Here is a 22,325-nt window from a genome sequence, read left to right on the forward strand (position 1 = left end):
AGACTCCAATAATTCATTGTGTTATTCAACTCCACCCATAATGCCTCAACCTCATTGCTTGTTCCAGCCACAATTTCTTCTTTCATATTCACTTTTAGATCATTTCTCACATGCAGACATACACCACCACCACTTTTTCGTTTGTCTTTACGAAAGACTGTATACCCAGCAATGCTAACAAAGTCATAATTCTCCTCACTCATTAAGGCTTCCAACCCCCCTATTTTGTTTGCTAGACTTCTAGCATTGGTGAACAGGCTCTTTAAACAATTGCTGCTTTTACCAACATTGATTGCCAAATCCTTTTGTTTTTCAGTACAACTAGTACTGCACAGTCCAATGTTTATTTATAACATGGGAAGATCCATACATTTATCCATAACCCCCCCTCCAAGATTTAAATATTTAAAGTTTAAATATCCCTCCACCATTCCCCTAAATGTTTCTCCTAGCACAACAGACCCCCTTCCATTTAGGTGCAAACCATCTCTGGCATACAGGTTGTACCCCAATGACAAAGTCAGCCTCGTGCTCCAAAAACCCAAACCCTTCCCTATTACACCAGGGAAAATAACTGCAAACCATTGGGTTGAAGGGGTCTGGACGACAAACTTTTCTATCAGTCCTCCTGGTCATGGAATTCTCTATGGCAACCAATTGTCTGCGCCTTTCTGCATTGCCTTCCCCACTCCTAGTAGATGGGCTGCTCTCCTGGCTTAGGGAGAGCCCCCAAATGCATAACTTTGGGGCCCAACCCCATCAAGCTTCCGTCCTGTACAGGACCGAGCAGGGAAGCCCTGTTCGTATCTAGAAGTTGTTCGTATGTCAGATGTCCTTAACTTGGGAACTACCTGTATTACTTACATTAACCTTGGTCAGTGTCTGTTTTGGTGTTTAAAAAATTGATGGCGATTAATCAGCATGAGAGGAAAGGCATATGTAGAATTGTCTTTGGGAGTGTACCACCAGTAGTTCTTGGTATTGTGGTTGGTAAAAACCAGAAAAAATTGTAGTTTTGAGGTAGAAAGGGATAGGTAGTAGGTAGTGCTTAAGCCGTAGGAGGTTTATCGATGGGAAAAAATATTGTTCTGCGTTGGTCGACTCTTGTCTGCCACACAGCCAGATATACGTCCAACTCGTCACTGTGTATAAAATGTTTAAATGTGGATGCAATGTTCAGTGACTGTCCCATTTCATGAAACTTATCAGTAAGTGCATGTTTGCATGAGGTGTCATATTTGTCTGCCTCAGACATCTCATTCATAACCTGGAAATACACCTGGCTGTGTGGCAAGAAAAAATGGACTAACCTAAAGTCGTAATCTTGCATAATTATTAGATTTGTCAGTTTGATCCCTGTAAAATCAGTTTTGGGTCAGCAGATGTGACTAAGTGTGAATATTCTTTTAGATGTAACAGATTTTTTTTACATGAGTTAGACCATAACCTTGAACACTGAAAAAAAGGCTAAAAGTGGTTAGGCACATTCTAGATTTCATTGTCCTTTATCGCAAGCCCTTATAGCGGTATTATAATGCACAATACACAAATATTTTTTCTGCTTCTAGCTCGCTATTCTGGCAGAGGAGAGGGCTTCTCTCCTGGAGCTGTGGGAGCTGCGCAGACAGCAGTATGAGCAATGTATGGACCTGCAGCTTTTTTACAGAGACACTGAACAAGTGGACAACTGGATGAGCAAGCAAGAGGTAATTTCTATTTTACTTTACTTTCAATAAGAGGTTAGCAGTAAATAGGTTCTAATATTTCAAATTTTTTATTAGGCTTTCTTGCTCAATGAAGATCTGGGTGATTCCCTAGATAGTGTGGAAGCACTTCTGAAAAAACATGAAGATTTTGAAAAATCCCTCAGTGCTCAAGAAGAAAAAATCACGGTAACAGTCAAGTTCTTGCAACAACTTAGTGTGGCCTACAGTGTGGTCCAATATCTGCTCTTCCAAAAAAGTAGTAGTAAACTGAAATACAAGGTTTTCACTGGAAAGTTTCATTCTGCCTGGAGTTCTTCTTATGTATAAGAAATGGACCTTCTGATGACCTTCTTCTAGTCTGCTTGGTTATTTTAATGTTTTGTCCTGTGCCAGTTATAATACTGCAGAAAGTGATTGTGATATAGCCAGAACTTCTGATACTTGTTTTCGAATCAGTGACTGGGCAGTAAGCAAAGCAAATTCCAATATATTTATTTTTATTCTAAAAATACTATGAGATGTCTGTATTCTCTAAATGGCAGGTCATTTATCCTGTTGATTGTTGGGTCCTTTTGGCTATGCATCAGAAAATGTCTAAACGTTACTATGTTTTGTAGGCCCTCGATGAATTTGCTACAAAGCTTATTCAAAATAAACACTATGCAATGGACGATGTTGCCACACGCAGAGACGCAGTAAGTCTGGTCTTTATCATTTTCGTTCATGAAACTGTAGTTCTTACAGTCTCCTTTTGGAAGATGTGTCATGTGTTAACAATAGCGAATAAAAAATCATTCTTTTTTAATGCTACTGTTTATTTTTCTCCTCTCCTTATTAGCTTCTAAGTCGTCGTAATACACTCCATGAGCGAGCCCTTTACCGCCACAATCAACTCGCGGACTCCTTTCATCTCCAGCAGTTCTTCAGGGACTCTGATGAACTGAAGAGCTGGATTAATGAAAAGATGAAGACTGCCACTGATGAGGCCTACAAGGTGAGTCCTTTGTGATTATACCCTGTGCACACAAAAGGTCGCCCCCCTCCTCTGGCTAGTCCAGTTTTACAAGTATTACATGTAACAGTTTTTAAGAAGTTTTTAGTCTGACAAGCCAAATTTGTGTTTTCAGTTTTGTTTACATCAAGCGGGGTATTTCTCTGCCACCCCTCAATTCTAAACTAATTAAGTGCAAATTATTCTTTGCACAAATCTGTTTAATCTCACAAGTTTTTTGTTTCTAATTAAACATTAGGCCAACAATTATCTGATAGAAGTATTGGGAAGATAAAAGTTTCAGATATGTTGCACTTGGACACAGAATATTTTACATCTTAAATCATGCCACTAGTGCAAAAACGCATATATGTCTACACCTTACAAGTATCTTTACAGTAAAAACTATAGTAATGCAATTTAAAATAACACATTTTGTAAAATGTTGATCCAGAGAGTTTTTGACCACATTTATTAGGATGTTTGTGCCTTCCCCTGAAAGAACTAACAGTGTTCCAAGGAATTTATAGTGTTTACACTTTGAATGAAAATTTACAGCATGCCCCAATGGCAGAATTGTCAGATGTCCAGGTTTTGCTAGTGCTGTCTAGTACATATCTAGAATGTTTGTATATTTAGATTTTACCAGTGTAACCTAAACGAGTGGAGTGCTCTATCTCTTGCAGGATCCTTCCAATCTCCAGGGTAAAGTTCAAAAGCACCAGGCTTTTGAGGCTGAACTTTCTGCCAACCAGAGCCGAATTGATGCTCTGGAGAATTCTGGACAGAAACTTATTAATGTCAACCATTATGCGTCTGATGAAGTGGCAGCTCGTATGAGTGAAGTCATCACCTTGTGGAAGAGGCTGCTGGAAGCCACTGAACTGAAAGGTGAGGCATTAAGTTTGATTTGAACAACACAACGACCACAGAGATGGTCACTTTTAAGATTAAAAATTGTGGCTTTTACTAACCAGGCATCAAGCTACGCGAAGCCAACCAGCAACAACAATTCAATAGGAATGTGGAAGACATTGAGCTGTGGTTGTATGAGATCGAGGGACACTTGGCATCTGATGACTATGGAAAAGACCTGACCAATGTTCAAAACCTTCAGAAGAAGCATGCTTTGTTGGAAGCTGATGTGGCAGCTCACCAGGTACTCAAATTTTGTTTTTTGAATTTCACTAGGGATGCAGCAGAACACTGGTGTTTAAGCCCTGCACCCTGTATTGCTTCTCTTAGTAGTCTATTCCCTGAAATAAAAGCCTAGTTTTACGTCAATGTTTTGTGAGGAAGGGATTGTTGGGATTTTGGTATTTTTGTATTCAGAACAATTTTTTTTTTTTTTTCAATTTGATTTTGTCTTCATTGGTGTTCTAGGGTCCCTTTAAATCTACTGTGTTCACTCCACAAAGAAAGAAGGAATAGGTTTTTCATTATATCTTGCTGATGTTTATACAGGACCGTATTGATGGGATCACTATCCAGGCTCGTCAGTTCCAAGAGGCCGGGCATTTTGATGCAGATAACATCAAAAAGAAGCAGGAGGCTTTGGTTGGACGCTATGAGGCTCTGAAAGAACCCATGGTTGCTCGCAAACAGAAACTATCTGACTCTCTGCGTCTGCAGCAGCTATTTAGGGATATTGAAGATGAGGAGACATGGATCAGGGAGAAGGAACCTATTGCTGCCTCCACAAACAGAGGTAGCTACTCTTTTTTAATTTTAAATGTTCATTTTTGGTTGCGATTTGGGGACCTGGGAAACTCTGTCCTCTAAATACCTCTGATCTTGTTTCTAGGCAAGGATCTGATTGGTGTGCAGAACCTGCTCAAGAAACACCAGGCTCTTCAAGCTGAAATAGCTGGACACGAGCCACGTATTAAAGCCGTTACACAAAAGGGAAACAATATGATCGCCGAAGGTAAAATAGGAGGGTTTTGTTCTCAGAATATGGTTTTAGTCACTTGTATAAAACTTTATACTATAACTGAGTCCAGCATTTTTCCAAATATAAGCCAGGATTGTGTTTACCGAACAAGCTCCAGTAATCCACTGTGTCTAGGGGCCATCTAGCCATTTGTGTACTCTTGTAGTGACAAGTGTCTTGATTTCTGTTTAAACTACATTTTCTTTTTTTTTGAGGGGACTAGAAATGTTTTTTTAGCTCAAGTACAAAAAGCAAAAGATTTTAACTAACCTGTTTGTTTAGTGGTGATTACCAGTGTATGATTGGGGGGGGGTCTGCATTTACTGAAATCACATATTCAGTCTCCGTGTTATGTCCCCTCTGTTGTCTTTGCAAGTGTATAACAAATTTCTCTACAGTAAACTACTGGAAATTTTACAGTACTCAAGCACTAAAAAATCTACAAATTGACTGCCTACAAAATAAATTTATACATATCTTACTAGTCAAATAAGAAATGTGACAATTGGTCAATACTAAAATTACAAAGTAAACAAAACTGTTTGCTGTATTCTGAAACTTCAAAATATATAAACCAAGTCGAAATGATATTTAAATATCTTTAAAACGCAAAATAAAAATTGTAAACGGCAAAAGACTTTAGTGTCTCACAGTAAATGTGTGAATGTCTATAGCGTCCATCATTGTCCAAAGAGCTGTGTAGTGTACTGGCTAGCTGCTGTCCTTCAAGACTTGGGCTACTGGATCACTCTACTTCGAAGATTTTATAGTACAGCGATATTGAGAGATTAATGATGTATGTCTGACCACTAGTTATACAAGGGTGTCTTACTTTTGTCAGTGTACAGCTTGTCTCAATAGGTGACAGCAGTGTCTTTTGTCTCTCTGGGCACATCTTTAGATCAAATATCCTGCATTTTGAAGATATGTGAATATCACAACTATGCTCTTTGTACTTGTTTTTTAACTTAAAGATAGTTTTTGTTTACGTTATAATTTAATTTTAGTATTAAGTTCTACATTTCAACTGATATGACTGTATATTTACAGAACTATAAAAAAAAATTGGTGATATAAAGCACACAAAAAACAATGTAATTGTCATGCTCCTACACAACTACCTACATAGCTGGTTTTTGACCTATGAACGTTATGCTATGCACTACTTACCTTGATTCTTGCCCTGGAAGTAAACATCCTATGTTTTGTGAAACACTAATTGGGTCTGTAATTATTAGGACATTTTGCATCTGATGAGGTTAAAGTGAAACTGAGGGAGCTGAATGACAAGTGGGCTTCTTTACGGAACAAGGCCTCACAACGAAGACAGGATCTAGAAGATTCTCTCCAGGCCCAGCAGTACTTTGCCGATGCTAACGAAGCTGAGTCCTGGATGAGAGAAAAGGAACCAATTGTTGGAAGCACAGACTATGGCAAAGATGAGGACTCTGCCGAGGTAGGACCAGCCTTCAGGTTCCAACACAAAATTGCTTACTTGTTAATTAGTCCTGTTACCTATATGAATTTTCTGCTTTCAGGCCCTTCTGAAAAAACATGAAGCCCTGATGTCTGATCTCCGAGCCTATGGAAGTAGCATTCAAGCTCTAAAGGAGCAGGCCCAAGCTTGCCGGGTAGGTTCAAAGACCATAGTAAAATAAATTGGTATCTCGTAGAGATGTGTAAATAACACTGCAAACTCCATTCCACAAGTGTATAACCAACTTGCATTAATAAGGTAGTTTCTTCTATGATTATTATATCCAGTATAGAATGCAAACTGTTAAACCCATACGTGTGTAAATCCAGATGCACCCTTTCAGCAGTCTGTCAAATTACTGAGCATTTATAATGAGAGTATACTGCATCTGCATAAATGCATCTGACCAACCTCCTCCTCATTTTTATCTTTTTAGCAACAAGTTGCACCAACTGATGATGAGACTGGAAAGGAGCTAGTTTTGGCATTGTATGATTATCAGGAGAAGAGCCCAAGGGAAGTGACAATGAAGAAAGGGGACATCCTAACACTCCTTAATAGTACCAATAAGGTAACCAATAAAAAAATAAATTACCTATCCTAAAAATTGGCATAAAGTTATGCCCATACATACACATGTTCACTGCATGCTGGATTATCTATGAGGTCCACATTCTTGCAACTGCAGTAATTAAAGGACAATGCTGGTGTTTCTCTGCCGTATCAGAAATTTTTAACTTAAACGCCTGTCTTCTAAAAATTTTCTTGCTTTGTGCACTAATCTTCATCATTTTTCAAACTGTTAACACTTGCCCCGTTGTGAGTGTAAGTGTGTAATTAATGAATTGCATGATGTCTTTAGGACTGGTGGAAAGTGGAAGTGAATGACCGTCAGGGCTTTGTACCTGCTGCGTATGTGAAGAAGCTGGATCCTGCACAATCTGCTTCTCGTGAAAACCTGCTAGACGAGCAGGGAAGCATTGCTTTGCGTCAAGAACAGATTGATGGACAGTAAGACACCAATCTTTTGTTTGTCTAGGTCTGCTGCATGTTGTAAGACATTTCATAGGTTATAATTTAAGCTGGCCTTTGATTCTTTTCTGTCCTTGGTGAGCCATAATGCTGCACAAATACATTTATGGGACAACATATCATTGGGACAATCCCATGATCTTTGATATCTCTGCTGCTCAATTTTACCATGCTAGCTGTTTAATCCAGAAAATATTAGGTTTTGTAGTACTGAGCTGTTCTCTGCATTTAAGAATAGTTCATTCTTGCTGGAAGTTGGTGTGTGTATCCCAACACCCTAACAAGGGCTATTAGCAATAGGCTTGTCACAGGAAATACATAGTACATACAAACACTTGTTAAGGGGACCCCTGTATTGGTGAGATGGGTACACAGTAGTTAAAGAAGCCTGTGTCATTTCCTTAGTACACTTGTAATGCTTATTTAAATGGAAATCTTACTCTGGAAACCTCTTGATAATTAGTGGAGTGGCTTAGAATTAAACCTCTTTATTGCTGTTCTTATCTGTGCTGTGTTTTCCATCCTGTCATGTGTAGTCCTGGTATCAAGCTCTCGGTAGCAGACCACAATAGTAAATCCTGCCTCTGGAGGAAAAGAAGTTTAAGCTCCGAATAAGTATGGTCTCTGAAAATGTGGAATAGGCTCCCTCAGGAAGTAGTTTCAGCAACTACTATAGATTGTTTAAGAATATGCTGGATGTTTTTCTAGAAGCACAGAATGTAACTGGGTATTAAAGCTTTAAAGTAAAGATAACATAAACCGTTGATACAGGGAACATCTGATTTTCCCCCGCTAAAGCAAATTGTACTGGGTTTTTTTTTTTTGCCTTCCCCAGACCAACTATGTCCATAGGGTTTTTTATCCTGGATATGTTTACTTCCCTAGTGGTTGAACTTGATGGCCTTTTTTCAATCTGACCTACTATATAACTATGTCTGCATTGGAAAATACCAAAAAAGTTTTGTTCTGTTGCCACAGGAATAGAAAGTTGGGAAAATCTTCCCAATGGAGTGAAACAGAACCTGGCAGACTTTCTAACCCTTACGCACTCTGGAAAAATTTCACTTATAGTTAGGCCTGAACTATCAATCCAGAACAACTTTTTAAATCAACAGGCATTTAAAAGTCAATTATGTTAATTATGTTTGTGCAGGATTATAGCTGAAAAGGAATACATTTAGTTTTGAATTTTAAAGAAAGGTGCATTTTATTAGAAGCCAGGTCCTTGATGAAAACATTTTGCGTTCTTGTATTGGTTATTGTACAAAACTTCCTTCTCTCGCTTATATGTTGATATGTATGTCATCACTTGACCCCTGGGACCTAACTTCTGTTTTCTGCTGTGTGAATCCCATGTAACAAGCCTGCATTACACATTCACTAATCATATCACTGATCCAGATTTATTTTGCATCTTGTTTGATTTTTCTGTCTGCACTACTGTAAGAGTCAAGTTAAAGCATCACAGCTTAAGACCGAAAACGAAGGAAATTGAGAGGGAACTGTTCTATAACATATAAACCCAAGGAATCTTTGCTGTGATGCTTTCAGTTAAATGGGTGTCCACTTTGTATTTTACAAATCAACCATTCTATGGGATCTAAGATAAATGGTTTTGTGTAAGCTCCGTGTTCTATCTGGGGTTCATGCAAGCCTGTGCACTCCCCTTTCACTCATGTTCCAATTTGTTTTAAGTTGGGAAAACCTTATTAAAGAAACCTGTACTGAGAGGTAGTTTTACCGACTTTCTGTAACAATAGATAAATGGCTGACTTGCTTTAGTGTTTTCTGAAGTACTGACTATTATAGTATTTAGCATGTTACTGAACAAGGGCAATCAGATCTCCTTACACTTACTATTTTAGGGCAAAGAAAATCCTCATCAGGACCCTCATGATAGCTAAGCGTCTAATATTTCCAACTAATTTAGCTACCATATTTTATGCCAAGCCATTTTCCTTTATTTAGTAAATAGCTTTCTCGCCTAATTGGAACAAAATTGGCTAAACTGATGTTGCCTTGCCAATAACAGTTGACAGTTTCATGGAATATTTTGATTTCTTATTTGTGCAGTTATTGATATTTTATTACTAGAGATATTAACTGCATTTGTTTCAAATGTAAATTCAGTGAAATGAAAGAATTTCTGATCAGTGCCTAGCCTGGGAAGAGCCTTGGTTCCTATCTAAAAGTGGACACTCCCTGAAATTGCTGAACCCCATTTTCTCCTGCCCATCTTAATACAGCTTGCAGGCTTAGCTGCACCTCCTTGCCTTATGTTAATCACACTAATGTCTGCATGCCTACTTTGCTGTACTCCCTTGTCTGAACAGGGCTATGGTAATTAAGGAAGCTGGCAGTGTATCTCTGCGTATGAATCAGATTGAAGAATTGTAAGTATTTTGTTAACATTTTTGTTATTTTATTTTGTTATATTTTGTTAACATGATTTTTTTTGGGGGGGGGGGGGCTTAAACTAAATTACTTCCACCAATGTATGTAAACTCATCTTGCTGGTAAATACAGTATATATACAGACATTTTTCAAGGTTTGGATAAAAGAAAAAGCTTTAGACCTTGACCCTTTTATTTCTCCTGATGCCCCTTGTCACTAAGATAGAAAATTGGAGAAAAATCCAACATTTGAGTTGTCATCAAAGCAATAGGTAGGGGAAAATTTTCCAATAGTAACACATCTTAGAAGAAATCTCTCCAAAGTTAACACAAATTTTATCCATGAGATTTGTCTCTAATTTCTACTTGTGTCTTTAGAAAAGAAGTGAAAGGAAAATCCCTAGCAGTGTGCTTTATGGTACCATAAACTAAAAAAATTTGGCTGGATATACAGTATGCTTTAATGCATATTATGGTATCTGCACATGCAGTTCATGAACCTGTAGTTTTAAATGTAGGTCAGCAAAATCAAATTGGCTGTAATTGAGCAGTATATGCAGCAGGTCAGAGGCTGCTTGACCTGCTTTGCATCATGCTTGCATTTTGAAACCAATTTGTGCTTAGCAAACGTGACAAAAAAAAAATGCTGGTCAACTTCTGTAGAAAAATGTAGACTAAGTTTTGTCTAATAGAAAACACCACAGTTTATCTGCTTTTTCGTTTCTTAAAAATTCTTCTGGAAGTCTTTCATCTAGTTTCCTCTTCTGACATAATGTCATGTCAGCTGCCATGAGACACATTTCCTAGGACCGTAGAATGGTAGCTTAAAACGATTTAGCTATGGAATAAGGTATGTCAGTCTCAAGTAACAAGGGGAAATAAATGCATAATAGAATTATTAAAAAAAAAATTCTTTTAAATAATATTAGAGGACTGTCTGCTTGAAAACAGTACTTTCAACATAAAATAAACAAGTTGTCTATTTTTAAGACCTTGAAGATTAAAGCATTAAAGCCATCTGGGGCATGGCTCATAGACAATATAGGCTCTGAGCGCTGACTTGTACTGGAGATTGAGAACTACAAAAAAAGTGTTGAAATTCCCCATAGACCATGCTGCATTTCTTTTGTCTTGAATTATTTCTGCATTAATCATGCACTGAGCCACCTCCTAAAGAAAAAGGATACTAAAAATATGAGGCTGCCATTTTTGAATCCCTCCTGAAACTGCTACTTACCCCTGGTATCTGAGCCTGAAATTGTAGCCAGTAATATTAAAATGTTTTATCTCTACTTGGTCTTGATTAGTAACTCAATTAGGTGATCAAATGTACACTTCATTACCGAAGATTAGCAAAAATCTGTGGCAAGCTGTTTCTAAAATGAACCAGAAAAAGAAATGAAAGCATTAGTGTTTTATGTCCCACTTCTATCCTGTCAGGAAATGTTTCTTCTAAAAAAAAAAGCAGTGTGTTTCAAAAATATGAGAGCTAAAGAAATAACATTTGAGAGATATTGTTGGGTTTTATTTATCAAGGAAAAGCTTAGTTAAGTTTAAGTTAAAAATAATACATTTTATATTTTGGTTTTGGAAATGACTATTGATCTCTGATGTTGACAGGCTAATCAAACTGCTGATCAAAACTTGAGGCAGCCATTTTAACATTTTGAAATTATTTCTAAAAGGACCTTGTAAATGATGCATTTTTGACTTGTTGCCCTATTAATATTTGCTGTAGCAAATTCATTACACTCTGATCAGCTAAAACATTAAACCACCTGCTTACATGTAGTTCCATTTTGTCCTGTCACCTTCCTATATTACTCATTGATCCTGTTCTGATACTTAAATGCCCATTATAGGCATTTTCTACAGTGCTGAACTGTATACATGCTGCTTAATATACCTCACCCCTTAACAGATGCCATTATAACAAGATACCCATATTATTCACTTCACCTGTTAAACGTTTTGGCTAATTTAGTGTATGTAACAGTTAATGAAGATTAAAAAAGGAGAAATGGTGACTCTCAAAACCCATGTGCTATCCACTGAACCTTACCCTCCACTTAAATGTTTGTATGTACTCATTGGATTATGTCAGCTTTATCTTTAAACCTGGTAGTTTTGGAAAGTTTGAGCTTTGCAGCCTCAATTTACAGTCCTAGCTCAGTGTAGGTTGCAGTATCCCATCACATCCCTCGCGAAGATTTGACTGTTGGTTGTCCTTCTGCTTTTCAGGTATCATAACATCTTAGAGATGGGGGAGAAGCGCAAAGATATGCTGGAGAAAAGCTGCAAGAAGTTTATGTTGTTCCGTGAGGCCAGTGAACTGCAGCAGTGGATCAATGAGAAGGAAACTGCGCTTACCAATGAGGAAGTTGGTGCAGACCTGGAGCAAGTGGAAGTGTTACAGAAGAAGTTTGATGATTTCCAGAAGGTGAATATCAATCTTTCTCTAACACAGGAATTTTTATTATCTTGAAAGTACCAAAAAATTACTCTAACTCTGTAGAGCTCTGACAACAAAGACCTTTTTACATTTAAAAACAATTGTAATATTGTGTTTAAAGCCCAGATAAAATTAGAAAAAGATATTTAAATGGTGTCTTACTGTTTTTTTATGAGAGCACTTCAATCCCAGTCGACACTGGATTTGGAGAAATATCGCTGCTTTGTTTGAGAGCAGAAATCTATTGGCCCATGGTGTGTAAACTCTTCCACTAAGTGACGGCTAGAGCTCTGAAAAAAGAAATGTGTCCTTTAAAGACATTGGATTTTGGGAAATCTCCCCTAAAGTGAATAGTTTTTAGTAACATTTACTTTTTTTTAAGTAATAAAGAATGTGAAGCAGCCAAAGTTACAAATATATTACAAATTAAAGTGAACATGTTACATTTTAAGTACTGTTTCTCTTCCTCTAACATCTGTCTAAGGTAGCAAGGAGGCTTTAATGCACAAGCCTAATTTATTAGGATTTTTATTTCAGAAATTCAGAATGTGTAATTGGTTCACACTTAAATGGAACCACAGAAAAAACTAGAGCATTAAGAATCATTAGTGTTACATAATGTTTATTGTGTTTCCTAGTAAGCACATATTTTTTGTTACTTGTGTACAACAACCACTAAAGGAAGCTTAGTGTTTCATTCAGTCTTCCTACTGAATACCTGTTGAAGGCACAGGGGTGCATGGTTTTTAGTTAGTTGCAAGAATCATAGGCTTTTATAGTGGCCAGCAATGCATTAACAGTCCTAGATTAGCCATGGCATTTGTCAGCCAGTGTCCCTAAATAAAGGTATACATTGCATTTTCGGGTATTTTTGCTTATTGCACCTGGTTATGTTCTGTTGTAGGATTTGAAGGCTAATGAATCACGTCTGAAGGATATCAACAAGGTTGCCGATGAGCTGGAATCTGAGGGTCTCATGACTGAAGAAGTCCAAGCTGTACAACATCAGGTAGCTTGGTGATTTTGCTTTGTTTTTACCTTTTTTTTCTTTGCATTGATTTTGTGCTAAATGTATATTTTCTGTATTATAGGACGTGTATGGCAGCATGTCTAAGGTAAGTAGTACAGGATTATGCTTCAGACTGTGCCTATACATATTTTAAAGATCTAGGTCATTTACTAATATTTGATTACTAATCTATATATAGACAGCTGAATTTATTAGGTGTACAGATATTTTAAGCAAGTTTTACGTTTTGCTGTATGTGCTGGTTTTGGACATTTTCTCATGGGTTTTCCATATTATAGATGGTGCCCTCTTTCCCTCTTGAGTCTGCCAACATATATCAGCTCTGTCTTGCCTGCCTTATTTGTATGTGCAGGCTAATAAAGCTTTTGACATCCTCTGTTTTAACCAAGTAGATGTTGATGAGGCTGTTTTTAAAGCCCAACCAAACTGTTTATAGTGTCCAAATGCACACTATGCTTTGATGATCTGGGACGTAAAGTCTTAAGCTGCGTACACACTTCCAATTTTTATTGTTGGAAATGAACGACGAACGAACGATCGATTGGGCAAAAATCGTTCGTAAAAAAAGTAACAAATGGCGCCGACGAACGAGGATAGTCGTTGGAAATGAACGACCGGACCGGCTGATCGGATTGGACGACGATCGTAGACCATCTATCGTGTGTACGGTCGTTCATTGATCGTCCATCGTCTGAGCATGCGCGGTGAACGAACGTTCGCTCACTTCCTGTGGTGCATGTCACTTCCTGTATCGTTCAAACGATTGCATCTATCGTGTGTACAATATCTGCGAACGATCGTGTCGTTATCTGTATGTACAGGATCGGTGCTATGCCGGCCGGCATCTTGTGTTCCGCCGGCCCGGCGGATCACAGGATGCTGGCGGGCTTCTTACTGGTCCCGCTGGCACCCGACGCTGGAGAGATCGGCGGACGATGACCGATGGAGGACGACGCTGGATGAGCACAGGGGGACCAGGTAAGTGAAAAATCTCGGGCTTAACCATCCTTGCAATTTTTTTTTGCCCGAGCGAAGGTCGGGCTTAACTGCAAGGAGGTTAACTCCCTCTGCGAGCTCTGACATCCCCCTGTTGAGTCACAGCTCATTTTCCATTCAGTAAAGCTGAAGCTGGCTGTTAACAGAGCTCTGACTCAATAAACACACAGCAGGCCTCTGGCATCTCTCCTAGGAGAATGAAAACTAGACAAAAGCAGAATGGTTTTGCCCCTCCACTTTTATCTCCAATTGGAATGTACATAGTGCTATGCCATTACACATATTAACACATTTTTGATCAGTGTAAATGAGAGGCAAATCGCAGAATATTTTTGGTATGCTTTTTGTAACCATTTTGTTGTCTTCTTTGATTTGTGTAGGATGAGGCTGACGCCAAAGGAGCATCACCATGGAAGGTATTTTTTTTTTTTTTTTTTTGTGGTAAACCAAGGTTTCTTTTGAAAGTGGCAGGTAGTGGATATAAAAATTAGGCCTGCTCTGTTCTACATAATTATCATTTATGTCTACAGTTGTGTTAGGGGGTCACGCTATCCTAAACTGATATGTAAGTTTTTTGTAAATGTTGAATAGATCATTATTGGTGGGAACTTTGCAATGTGCTCCTGGGTCTGCACACCTGCTATATCCATTGTCCACTCCCCCTGCCTGATTTATAAATTTTGTATTCTAGAGAATAGAACAGAAGTATTTGAAAAACACAGATGTGGTGGTGGCAAACACCTATAGCTGAGCAGGATTAGAGTTGGTAATTGTGGCATGAAAACCTCACTATTTTAGAACCTAAAAAGGTGTAAAGGAAATCGGGGAGGAAATTCACCCTAGCAGGTCCTAGCCATATATGAAAGTGAGTGTACTAATTTTTAAAGTCGTGATAAGTAACATGAGTAATCATGGCTGCCAAATAAGTTTTCCTATTTAAAAATACATGTTAATTTACAAACATGTATAAAATGTTTATCAAATTATAAAAAGTTTTCAGAAGGAACTTTACATAATAAACTACTTTCAAAGACTGTCAATTTAAAATCTTCATACAGGATACTTAACAAAATTTTATTTTTTAGGCTGTGAGGACAGCAGTGCACACTGTTGCTACTTTTAATTCAATCAAGGTATGAATACATTGAACTATTTCTTTATTTATTTAATTTTTTTTTACTCTGAGGAAATGTACTTCTTCTCAGCATTCATTGACTTCTATTTTCCTTTAAACTTCCAGTATTTAATTATGCTGTCCCTTTTTTTTCTGCAGGAGCTGAATGACCGCTGGAGGTCTCTGCAGCAACTGGCAGAGGAGAGAAGCCAACTGCTGGGCAGTGCTCATGAAGTGCAAAGATTCCACAGGTACAGTGGCTAGCTGGATAATGTAACACAGGGATTTGTAGTAGCAGCTGATTGATATCCAGATAAAATTGTAGTGCACAAAATGTCAAGCTACACTTTTGAACGGGCTCTATTGGCCCAAAAATATCAACATAATTCTAACAAACAGACAGGAATGTGATTATTTGATTATGTAACCTCGTTTTCATGGTTTAAAAAATTGGCGGTTGGTTTGTTTGCCAATTTAGTTTGCCAACATTTTTCTCCACTTTGAAACAAATACTACTGTGCTACCTCAGAATGTATGGGATACTCCACTATCAAACACCCTGATTAACACTTCTGTTTGACCCCTCCCTTTAACTGATCCCTAATTTAAATTGGTTTTGGTACAGTGATCAAAACTGACTGCATATATTTGGCAAATTGCCAAAGTTGCTCAATTTTTCCTTTCTATGTAGAGATGCAGATGAGACAAAGGAGTGGATTGAAGAGAAGAACCAGGCTCTAAACACTGACAGCTATGGACATGATTTGGCCAGTGTTCAGGCTCTGCAGCGAAAACATGAGGGATTCGAGAGAGACCTTGCTGCTCTTGGTGACAAGGTATAGTGTACTTTCTTGACTTCTGGCAGTCCTAAAAGAGCAAAATGCTACAGCCAGACCTAAACACGGATGAATCTGTTTAGAACTAAATGATCAATATTTGGTCCTTGTATGGACAGCAAATATGGTTTCCTCATTATGTGACATGTCCACAGACAAAATCTTTAAACCTTTGGTCACCCATTCAGAAGAGAATCTGACTGGTGACCAGTTGCAAGTATTTGTCAAATCACCACAACCTACTTCTTTTCTTAGGTCAATTCTCTGGGAGAGACCGCAGAGCGGCTAATCCAGTCACACCCAGAATCTGCTGATGACATCCAGGAGAAGTGCACAGAGCTCAACCAAGCTTGGAACAGCCTAGGCAAAAGAGCTGACAAACGCAAAGAGAAGCTGGGAGATTCTCATGACCTACAGCGGTTCTTGAGTGATTTCCGGTAAACCCTATGCATAACTAATAACAGTTTTCATACATGTGATGGATCATATATTTTGAAATCTAACAGTATAGACCTGTTTACACCAGTGGGGCATAACTGCACAAAGATATGTTCGGTGACCATAAAGCACAGGCAAAATGGTTTGCATTATAATATGTAACATTCTTCACATATACATCTTGCATGCACTTCTTGAAAAATGTGCATTAAATTGTAATCCAACTCTAAGTTACTAAAAGCTTGGAAACAGGTGTGGGCTTGTGTCATTACTAGTTTCCGATGCTTTTGAGAAATCATTTAGAATCTAATAATGGGTGCATTTGACCAGTAATTTAATTTCTTTTAACCTGCATTAAGTGAGTTTGCATTCCTAGATACTTGTGTGGTAGTGCAAAACTTGTCTAACAAAACACAAGCACTTTCACACAACCCTATATAATGCTTTAGACTGAATCTACATGGCTGTTTTCCCCAGCATTTAACCTGAGGCTTTAAAAGCCCATGTTTAAAATTCCCATGCATTCCAATAGGCTAATCTACACCAGGGCGTTTCCCTGAGACATGGTTTTGAGCGTTAGATAGCATTTCTTTCAATGTTTTAAAAATTAAAATGCAGGGAAACATTCCCATTAATATATGTAAAAAAGGGGCATTTTCCCACATATATAAATCCTCAAAAACATTAATGAAACCTCCTGTTGAATTCAATGGAAGCTTTTACAAGTTTATAAAGCTTTTATAAAATCAATGGAGCGTTTTAAAAGCGTAATAGAGCAATTTAAAGTGTTTTTCAGCAGGTCTTATGCCTTCGTTTCTTTGCACCTTTTCTTTGCGGATACTGTACTATTGGGATTTTTTTCTATAATCCCTTATATGTTCTGTTAGTCAGTTATACACTGTCTAGTGCCATCTATGCTGGCCTAAATACCAAAATACCAATATTGTGATGCTATGGTCAGTTGAACACTGTCTAGTGCCATTTACACTGGCCCAAGTAATGCTATAATCAATATTGTGAGAGATGTTTAATCTCGAGATATGTTTGTATATGTATTGTATTCTGAGCATTTATCATTGTTGCAATATTTTGTTGCCAAAAAACCCCTCTGTCTGGACTAATTTCTTTGATTAGACTATTTCTTTTTGGGGTTGGCACACTCCTGCTCTAGAGAATGTTGTTGTTGTTTGTTGTTATACAGTATTTATATAGCATCATCATATTACACAGCGCTGTACAAAGTCCATAGTCGTGTCACTAACTGTCTCTCATAGGAGCTCACAATCTAATGTCCCTACCATAGTCATATGTGATTAATGTAGTCTAAGGTCAATTGTTAGGGAGAAGCCAATTAACTTAACTGCATGTTTTTGGGATGTGGGAGGAAACCCACGCAGACACGGGGAGAAGCTGCAAACTCCATGCAGATAATGTCCTGACTGGGGATCGAACCTGGGACCTAGCGCTGCAAAGGCCAGAGTGCTAACCCCTGAGCCACCGTGCTACCATGTTTATTGTGTTTTTTTTCTACCTGTTATGGAGCTAGCCACTATGTAATCTCCGCCACTATTTGAATTGCATACACTGTACACTAACCAAGCCTCATTTTGTGGGGAAACAAACATTTTTTTAATAAATTTATCTTACTATCTGTAATCTACCTCTGTCATAAGTATTTGCAGTTCTTCTAAGTATGCCCTCTTTAAAGGCTTTATATTACCATTGACCTTCTCCTGAAAATGCTAGTTGTCTCAGTTTCTGGCTTTTATATTTTTGTATTCCTGTAATATTCTTTATGTATGCTTCTTATTTGAGGCATTAAAGCAATAGGGTCAGCATTGACCACCAGACAGTTAACATTGAAAGCCCAGCAATGGCTTACTTCCTATTTTCCTTATGACCAGTTTCCTTTGAGGATTTTGTTAACACAGTGCAGATACCAATAGTGATTAACATCGGTAATTAATTTAAATTTTTTTTTTTCCTTTAGGGATCTTATGTCCTGGATTAATGGAATTCGTGGCTTAGTGTCATCTGATGAGCTTGCTAAAGATGTCACTGGAGCTGAAGCCCTCTTAGAGAGACACCAGGTTAGCTGTGGGAGGTCTGCATTTTCCAAAGTAATGATCTTACTGATTGATGGTTTTGATTAATTTTTTTTTTTTTATGCCCCTGTAGGAGCACCGCACAGAAATTGATGCCAGAGCTGGCACCTTCCAGGCCTTTGAGCAGTTTGGACAGCAGCTGCTGGCTCGTGGCCATTATGCTAGCCCTGAAATAAAGGAGAAGCTGGACATACTAGACCAGGAACGCGCAAGCTTGGAAAAGGCCTGGGTTCAGCGCAGGATGATGCTAGATCAATGCTTGGAACTCCAGGTAATCTTTTTTTCAATTTCATACAGAAACCTACCTGCATGTATCTTCACCTATTTGTCCTTTTTAATATGCATTGTTTCATTCTTCTGCAGCTCTTTAATAGAGACTGTGAGCAAGCTGAGAATTGGATGGCGGCACGTGAGGCCTTCCTTAACAGCGAAGACAAAGGGGACTCCCTGGACAGCGTAGAGGCTCTCATCAAGAAACATGAGGACTTTGACAAAGCTATTAATGTACAGGTGAGGTTGAAACTGCGAGCGCATATGAGAATAGTACTGAATTCATAACTAAATTCTGTGGCTCCCCATCAAACATTCTGTGCTTTTAGCATTCCTTTTGTTCTCCTGTTGCTCAGCCGCTTTCTAATTTACTGCCAGCACTGGCTTTTAAGAATAAAAAGCAGGTAAATGCATTAAACTTATTTATTTAAGGAAGGTGTTTGAAGGTAATGTGGCAATATGCCAAATGAAAGATTTTATCAAAGTTCCCACAAACATTGTACAATATTCTGTTTTGAAGTCCTGCTTGGGCCCTCATGTTTAGGCCCATCTGGGTAGAACCACTGCAGATACTTTTTCCATCACTTGATAAACTAAACCTGGACAAATGTATCTCCTGCTGAGGTTGCTGGTGCCTGGAGATATTGGGCAAAGTCAAAAGTGCTTTTAAGACCTAGTTAATGCCTGATTATTATTACTTTTATTCTTATTAAACAGGATTTATATAGCGCCAACATATTATGCAGCGCTGAACAATAAATAGGGGTTTCAAATGACAGACTAATACAGACAGTGATACAGGAGGAGAGGACCCTGCTCCGAAGAGCTTACAATCTAGTAGGTGGGAGAATTTGCACACAATAGGATCGGAGATATGTAATAGTGGGAAGTAGTGATGGTTTCAAAAGACAGAAGAAGATGGGTAGGCAAGTTTGAAAAAATGGGTTTTGAGTGCTCTTTTAAATGAGCAGAAAGGAGAAAGCCAAATAGGACGAGAAAGACCATTTCAGAGAGTTGGGGCAGCTCTAGAAAAGTCGTGGCGTGTGATGAGGTTATGAGTGAGGAAGTCAGTAGTAGGTCATTGGAGGAGCGGAGAGAACGGCTGGGGGAGTACTACAGACAGTGACACTGGAGGAGGGGACCCTACCCCGATTGACAGACATGATCTTATGTCAGTGAACACTTTAAAAATAATTTTTTCCTTGTTGGTGCCAGTTGAACCATGCTTTTATAAGGGTTTTTGGCCTTTTGCTCTGAATCAACTATATTTTTAGGGTTCATCTGGGATATGTTTATTTCCCTAGTGGTTGAATTTGATGGATTTATGTCTTATTTTCAACTTGACAAACTATATATACAAAATTAGGCAGTTTACTAAACCTGCCCTGACCAACCAAACTTCTCTTCTGTCAAAAGGAATCCCAGTGTTGATAACCAATGGAAACCATAGGACACATTTGTCTTCAGTATATGGCAGGGAACATGGATGAAGGAAGCAGTGTGAACTGATATTGGCAGTTGTAGTTTTTTTTTAATCTATCTCTTCTGTTTTTAATCTGCAATAATTTTCTATACTTGCAGGAAGAGAAGATCGCAGCCTTGCAGTCTTTCGCTGACCAATTGATAACTGCTGACCACTATGCCAAGGGAAATATTGCTGCTCGTTGTAACGAAGTACTGGACAGGTAAGGACTTAGAAAACTTGCAAAATGAGGAGCTCAGTAATTTTCGTAAATGTCTCTGTTGGGGGAATTTTTTTTTTTTTTGTCAGGTTTTAATGAGGGTTTCATGTTTATAATGACTGGAAGGTATCAAATTACTTTTCCTGGGCTTGTAATGCAAGCTTAGCAGCTACTGATGGAAATCTGTGAACTGCTGCACGGCCTCTATAAAATCCTAAACGAGGTGAATAAGCTTCTTTTCTCTTGTAGGTGGCGCCGTTTGAAGGCTCAGATGATTGAAAAGCGATCCAAGCTTGGTGAATCTCAGACTCTGCAACAATTTAGCAGAGATGTAGATGAGATTGAAGCCTGGATCAGTGAGAAGCTTCAGACAGCAAGTGATGAATCCTACAAGGATCCCACAAACATCCAGGTAGGTGTGAGTAAAAAAAAACCTAAACACTTAAAACAAACAAACCCAAATAACTATAGTCCAAAACTGAATGTGACTAAACAAGTAATGTATAATGTCATGTCTGACCAACATCCTTGCTAAATTCAACTCATTTGGTAAACAAGTGAAAAGATGCAAGGCTTTAAATTCAAGTATTTCAATTACAATGCAAAATCAGACATTTCCTTCAATCAGTAGTTGTATATATGTAGGCATCTAAAGATATGTTATATCTGAGGTTTTTTTTTTTTTTTTTTTTTGTCACAGGAAAAGTCCAGATTTGCGTACTACTTTAGCTGATATATTTACTAATAAGTTAGAAATTCCATTTTCAATAAAGGTGATCTATATTTATGTATTTTTATCATGGGTTGTGTTTAAATTATTTTATGTAACTGGTTCAAGTTTCCTGACAACCGATGTAGTCTAGTTCTGCATTCCAGATATCTAAACTATCTAAAAATATCAATATCCCTTGAAGGTTTGTTACTGCTTTACCTCCCTAGCTGTTCATTTCTTTCCAGTTTTATGTCTAAAAGCGGTACATTGTTTTTCATGAAAATTTATTTACAGTATAATATATTAGTATGAGTATAATAAGTTTGAAACCCAAAATCATGCAAAAATAATAAATTAAATATATATATTTTTTTAAATTTTTTTTTTTTTTAATTAAAAAAAATTATACTCATCATATTATACTGTAAAATAAATGTTCATGAAATACAATGCACTGCTTTTACACACAAAAATCCAATGTATTGCATTCAATACAGTTATTTTGTATTGAATGCAATACAAATGGATTTTGAATTTCCCGCCCCGCCTGCAACGTACACACGCACCAACGTCAACAGGAACTCCCCCTGGTGACTCATCATGTGCAAAAGATGCCGGACAAAGAAGGAAGAAAACGGGGATTGCAGCGATGGACTACGCCTATATATAATTTTTTTTTTTTCGAGGGTTACCACTTTGAGCAACTTTTTTTTACCCAGAGTCACACCCAGGGTTTCCGCTAGGGAGGTAAACAATCCCTGACCATGGTAATTCAGGACCAAAATGTGTTACCACTTTGCAGATTCCGCTTTGTTTTCTAAATCTGTGTGTATATGACAGGATAATAAATCTGTGAAAACAGCAGATAAAGTCAAAGCTAGCAAAACAAGACTAGTAACTCTGTTGGAAGATGTTGTCTCTCCAAAGATTACCAAAAGGTGAAATATTTAGGTGAACTGAACCCTTAACGCTCAGTCCCTTGGGGCCTATTTTCAGACTACCTGTATCTTGCTACCCCATCTTCCTTAACTAACTCCTCTGCAAAACAAGAAGCACTGTGGAGACAGGTTAATTACTTTTTAACATTTAAACAGGAGTTGGGTTAAATATATCCCCTCTTGTTTGTATTCACCTTTCAAAACAAAGCAGCAGTGAAT

The 22,325-nt window shown here is 38.0% G+C and overlaps 1 protein-coding gene across 6 annotated transcripts in view; it reads left to right on the forward strand.

Annotated features, from left to right (window-relative positions):
* Window positions 1–22,325, forward strand: part of SPTAN1 (spectrin alpha, non-erythrocytic 1) — a 71,019-nt gene that overhangs the window by 33,678 nt on the left and 15,016 nt on the right. For 4 of the 6 annotated variants that reach the window (XM_072431812.1, XM_072431815.1, XM_072431814.1 and 1 more), the window contains exons 11-36: window positions 1,569–1,706; window positions 1,782–1,892; window positions 2,324–2,401; window positions 2,545–2,700; window positions 3,384–3,588; window positions 3,675–3,856; window positions 4,162–4,405; window positions 4,502–4,624; window positions 5,869–6,086; window positions 6,169–6,261; window positions 6,544–6,678; window positions 6,970–7,118; window positions 9,473–9,532; window positions 11,775–11,973; window positions 12,890–12,994; window positions 13,077–13,100; window positions 14,392–14,427; window positions 15,097–15,144; window positions 15,285–15,376; window positions 15,817–15,961; window positions 16,217–16,398; window positions 18,390–18,489; window positions 18,578–18,775; window positions 18,868–19,014; window positions 20,356–20,459; window positions 20,706–20,868. In XM_072431812.1, coding sequence (XP_072287913.1) covers window positions 1,569–1,706; window positions 1,782–1,892; window positions 2,324–2,401; window positions 2,545–2,700; window positions 3,384–3,588; window positions 3,675–3,856; window positions 4,162–4,405; window positions 4,502–4,624; window positions 5,869–6,086; window positions 6,169–6,261; window positions 6,544–6,678; window positions 6,970–7,118; window positions 9,473–9,532; window positions 11,775–11,973; window positions 12,890–12,994; window positions 13,077–13,100; window positions 14,392–14,427; window positions 15,097–15,144; window positions 15,285–15,376; window positions 15,817–15,961; window positions 16,217–16,398; window positions 18,390–18,489; window positions 18,578–18,775; window positions 18,868–19,014; window positions 20,356–20,459; window positions 20,706–20,868 — 3,435 coding nt within the window. The remainder of the gene's footprint in view (window positions 1–1,568; window positions 1,707–1,781; window positions 1,893–2,323; window positions 2,402–2,544; window positions 2,701–3,383; window positions 3,589–3,674; window positions 3,857–4,161; window positions 4,406–4,501; window positions 4,625–5,868; window positions 6,087–6,168; window positions 6,262–6,543; window positions 6,679–6,969; window positions 7,119–9,472; window positions 9,533–11,774; window positions 11,974–12,889; window positions 12,995–13,076; window positions 13,101–14,391; window positions 14,428–15,096; window positions 15,145–15,284; window positions 15,377–15,816; window positions 15,962–16,216; window positions 16,399–18,389; window positions 18,490–18,577; window positions 18,776–18,867; window positions 19,015–20,355; window positions 20,460–20,705; window positions 20,869–22,325) is intronic. The other 2 variants (XM_072431817.1, XM_072431818.1) reach the window with 1 other exon arrangement.

This window comes from Pyxicephalus adspersus, chromosome Z (genome assembly GCF_032062135.1).
Source record: "Pyxicephalus adspersus chromosome Z, UCB_Pads_2.0, whole genome shotgun sequence".
Lineage (NCBI taxonomy): Eukaryota > Metazoa > Chordata > Amphibia > Anura > Pyxicephalidae > Pyxicephalus > Pyxicephalus adspersus.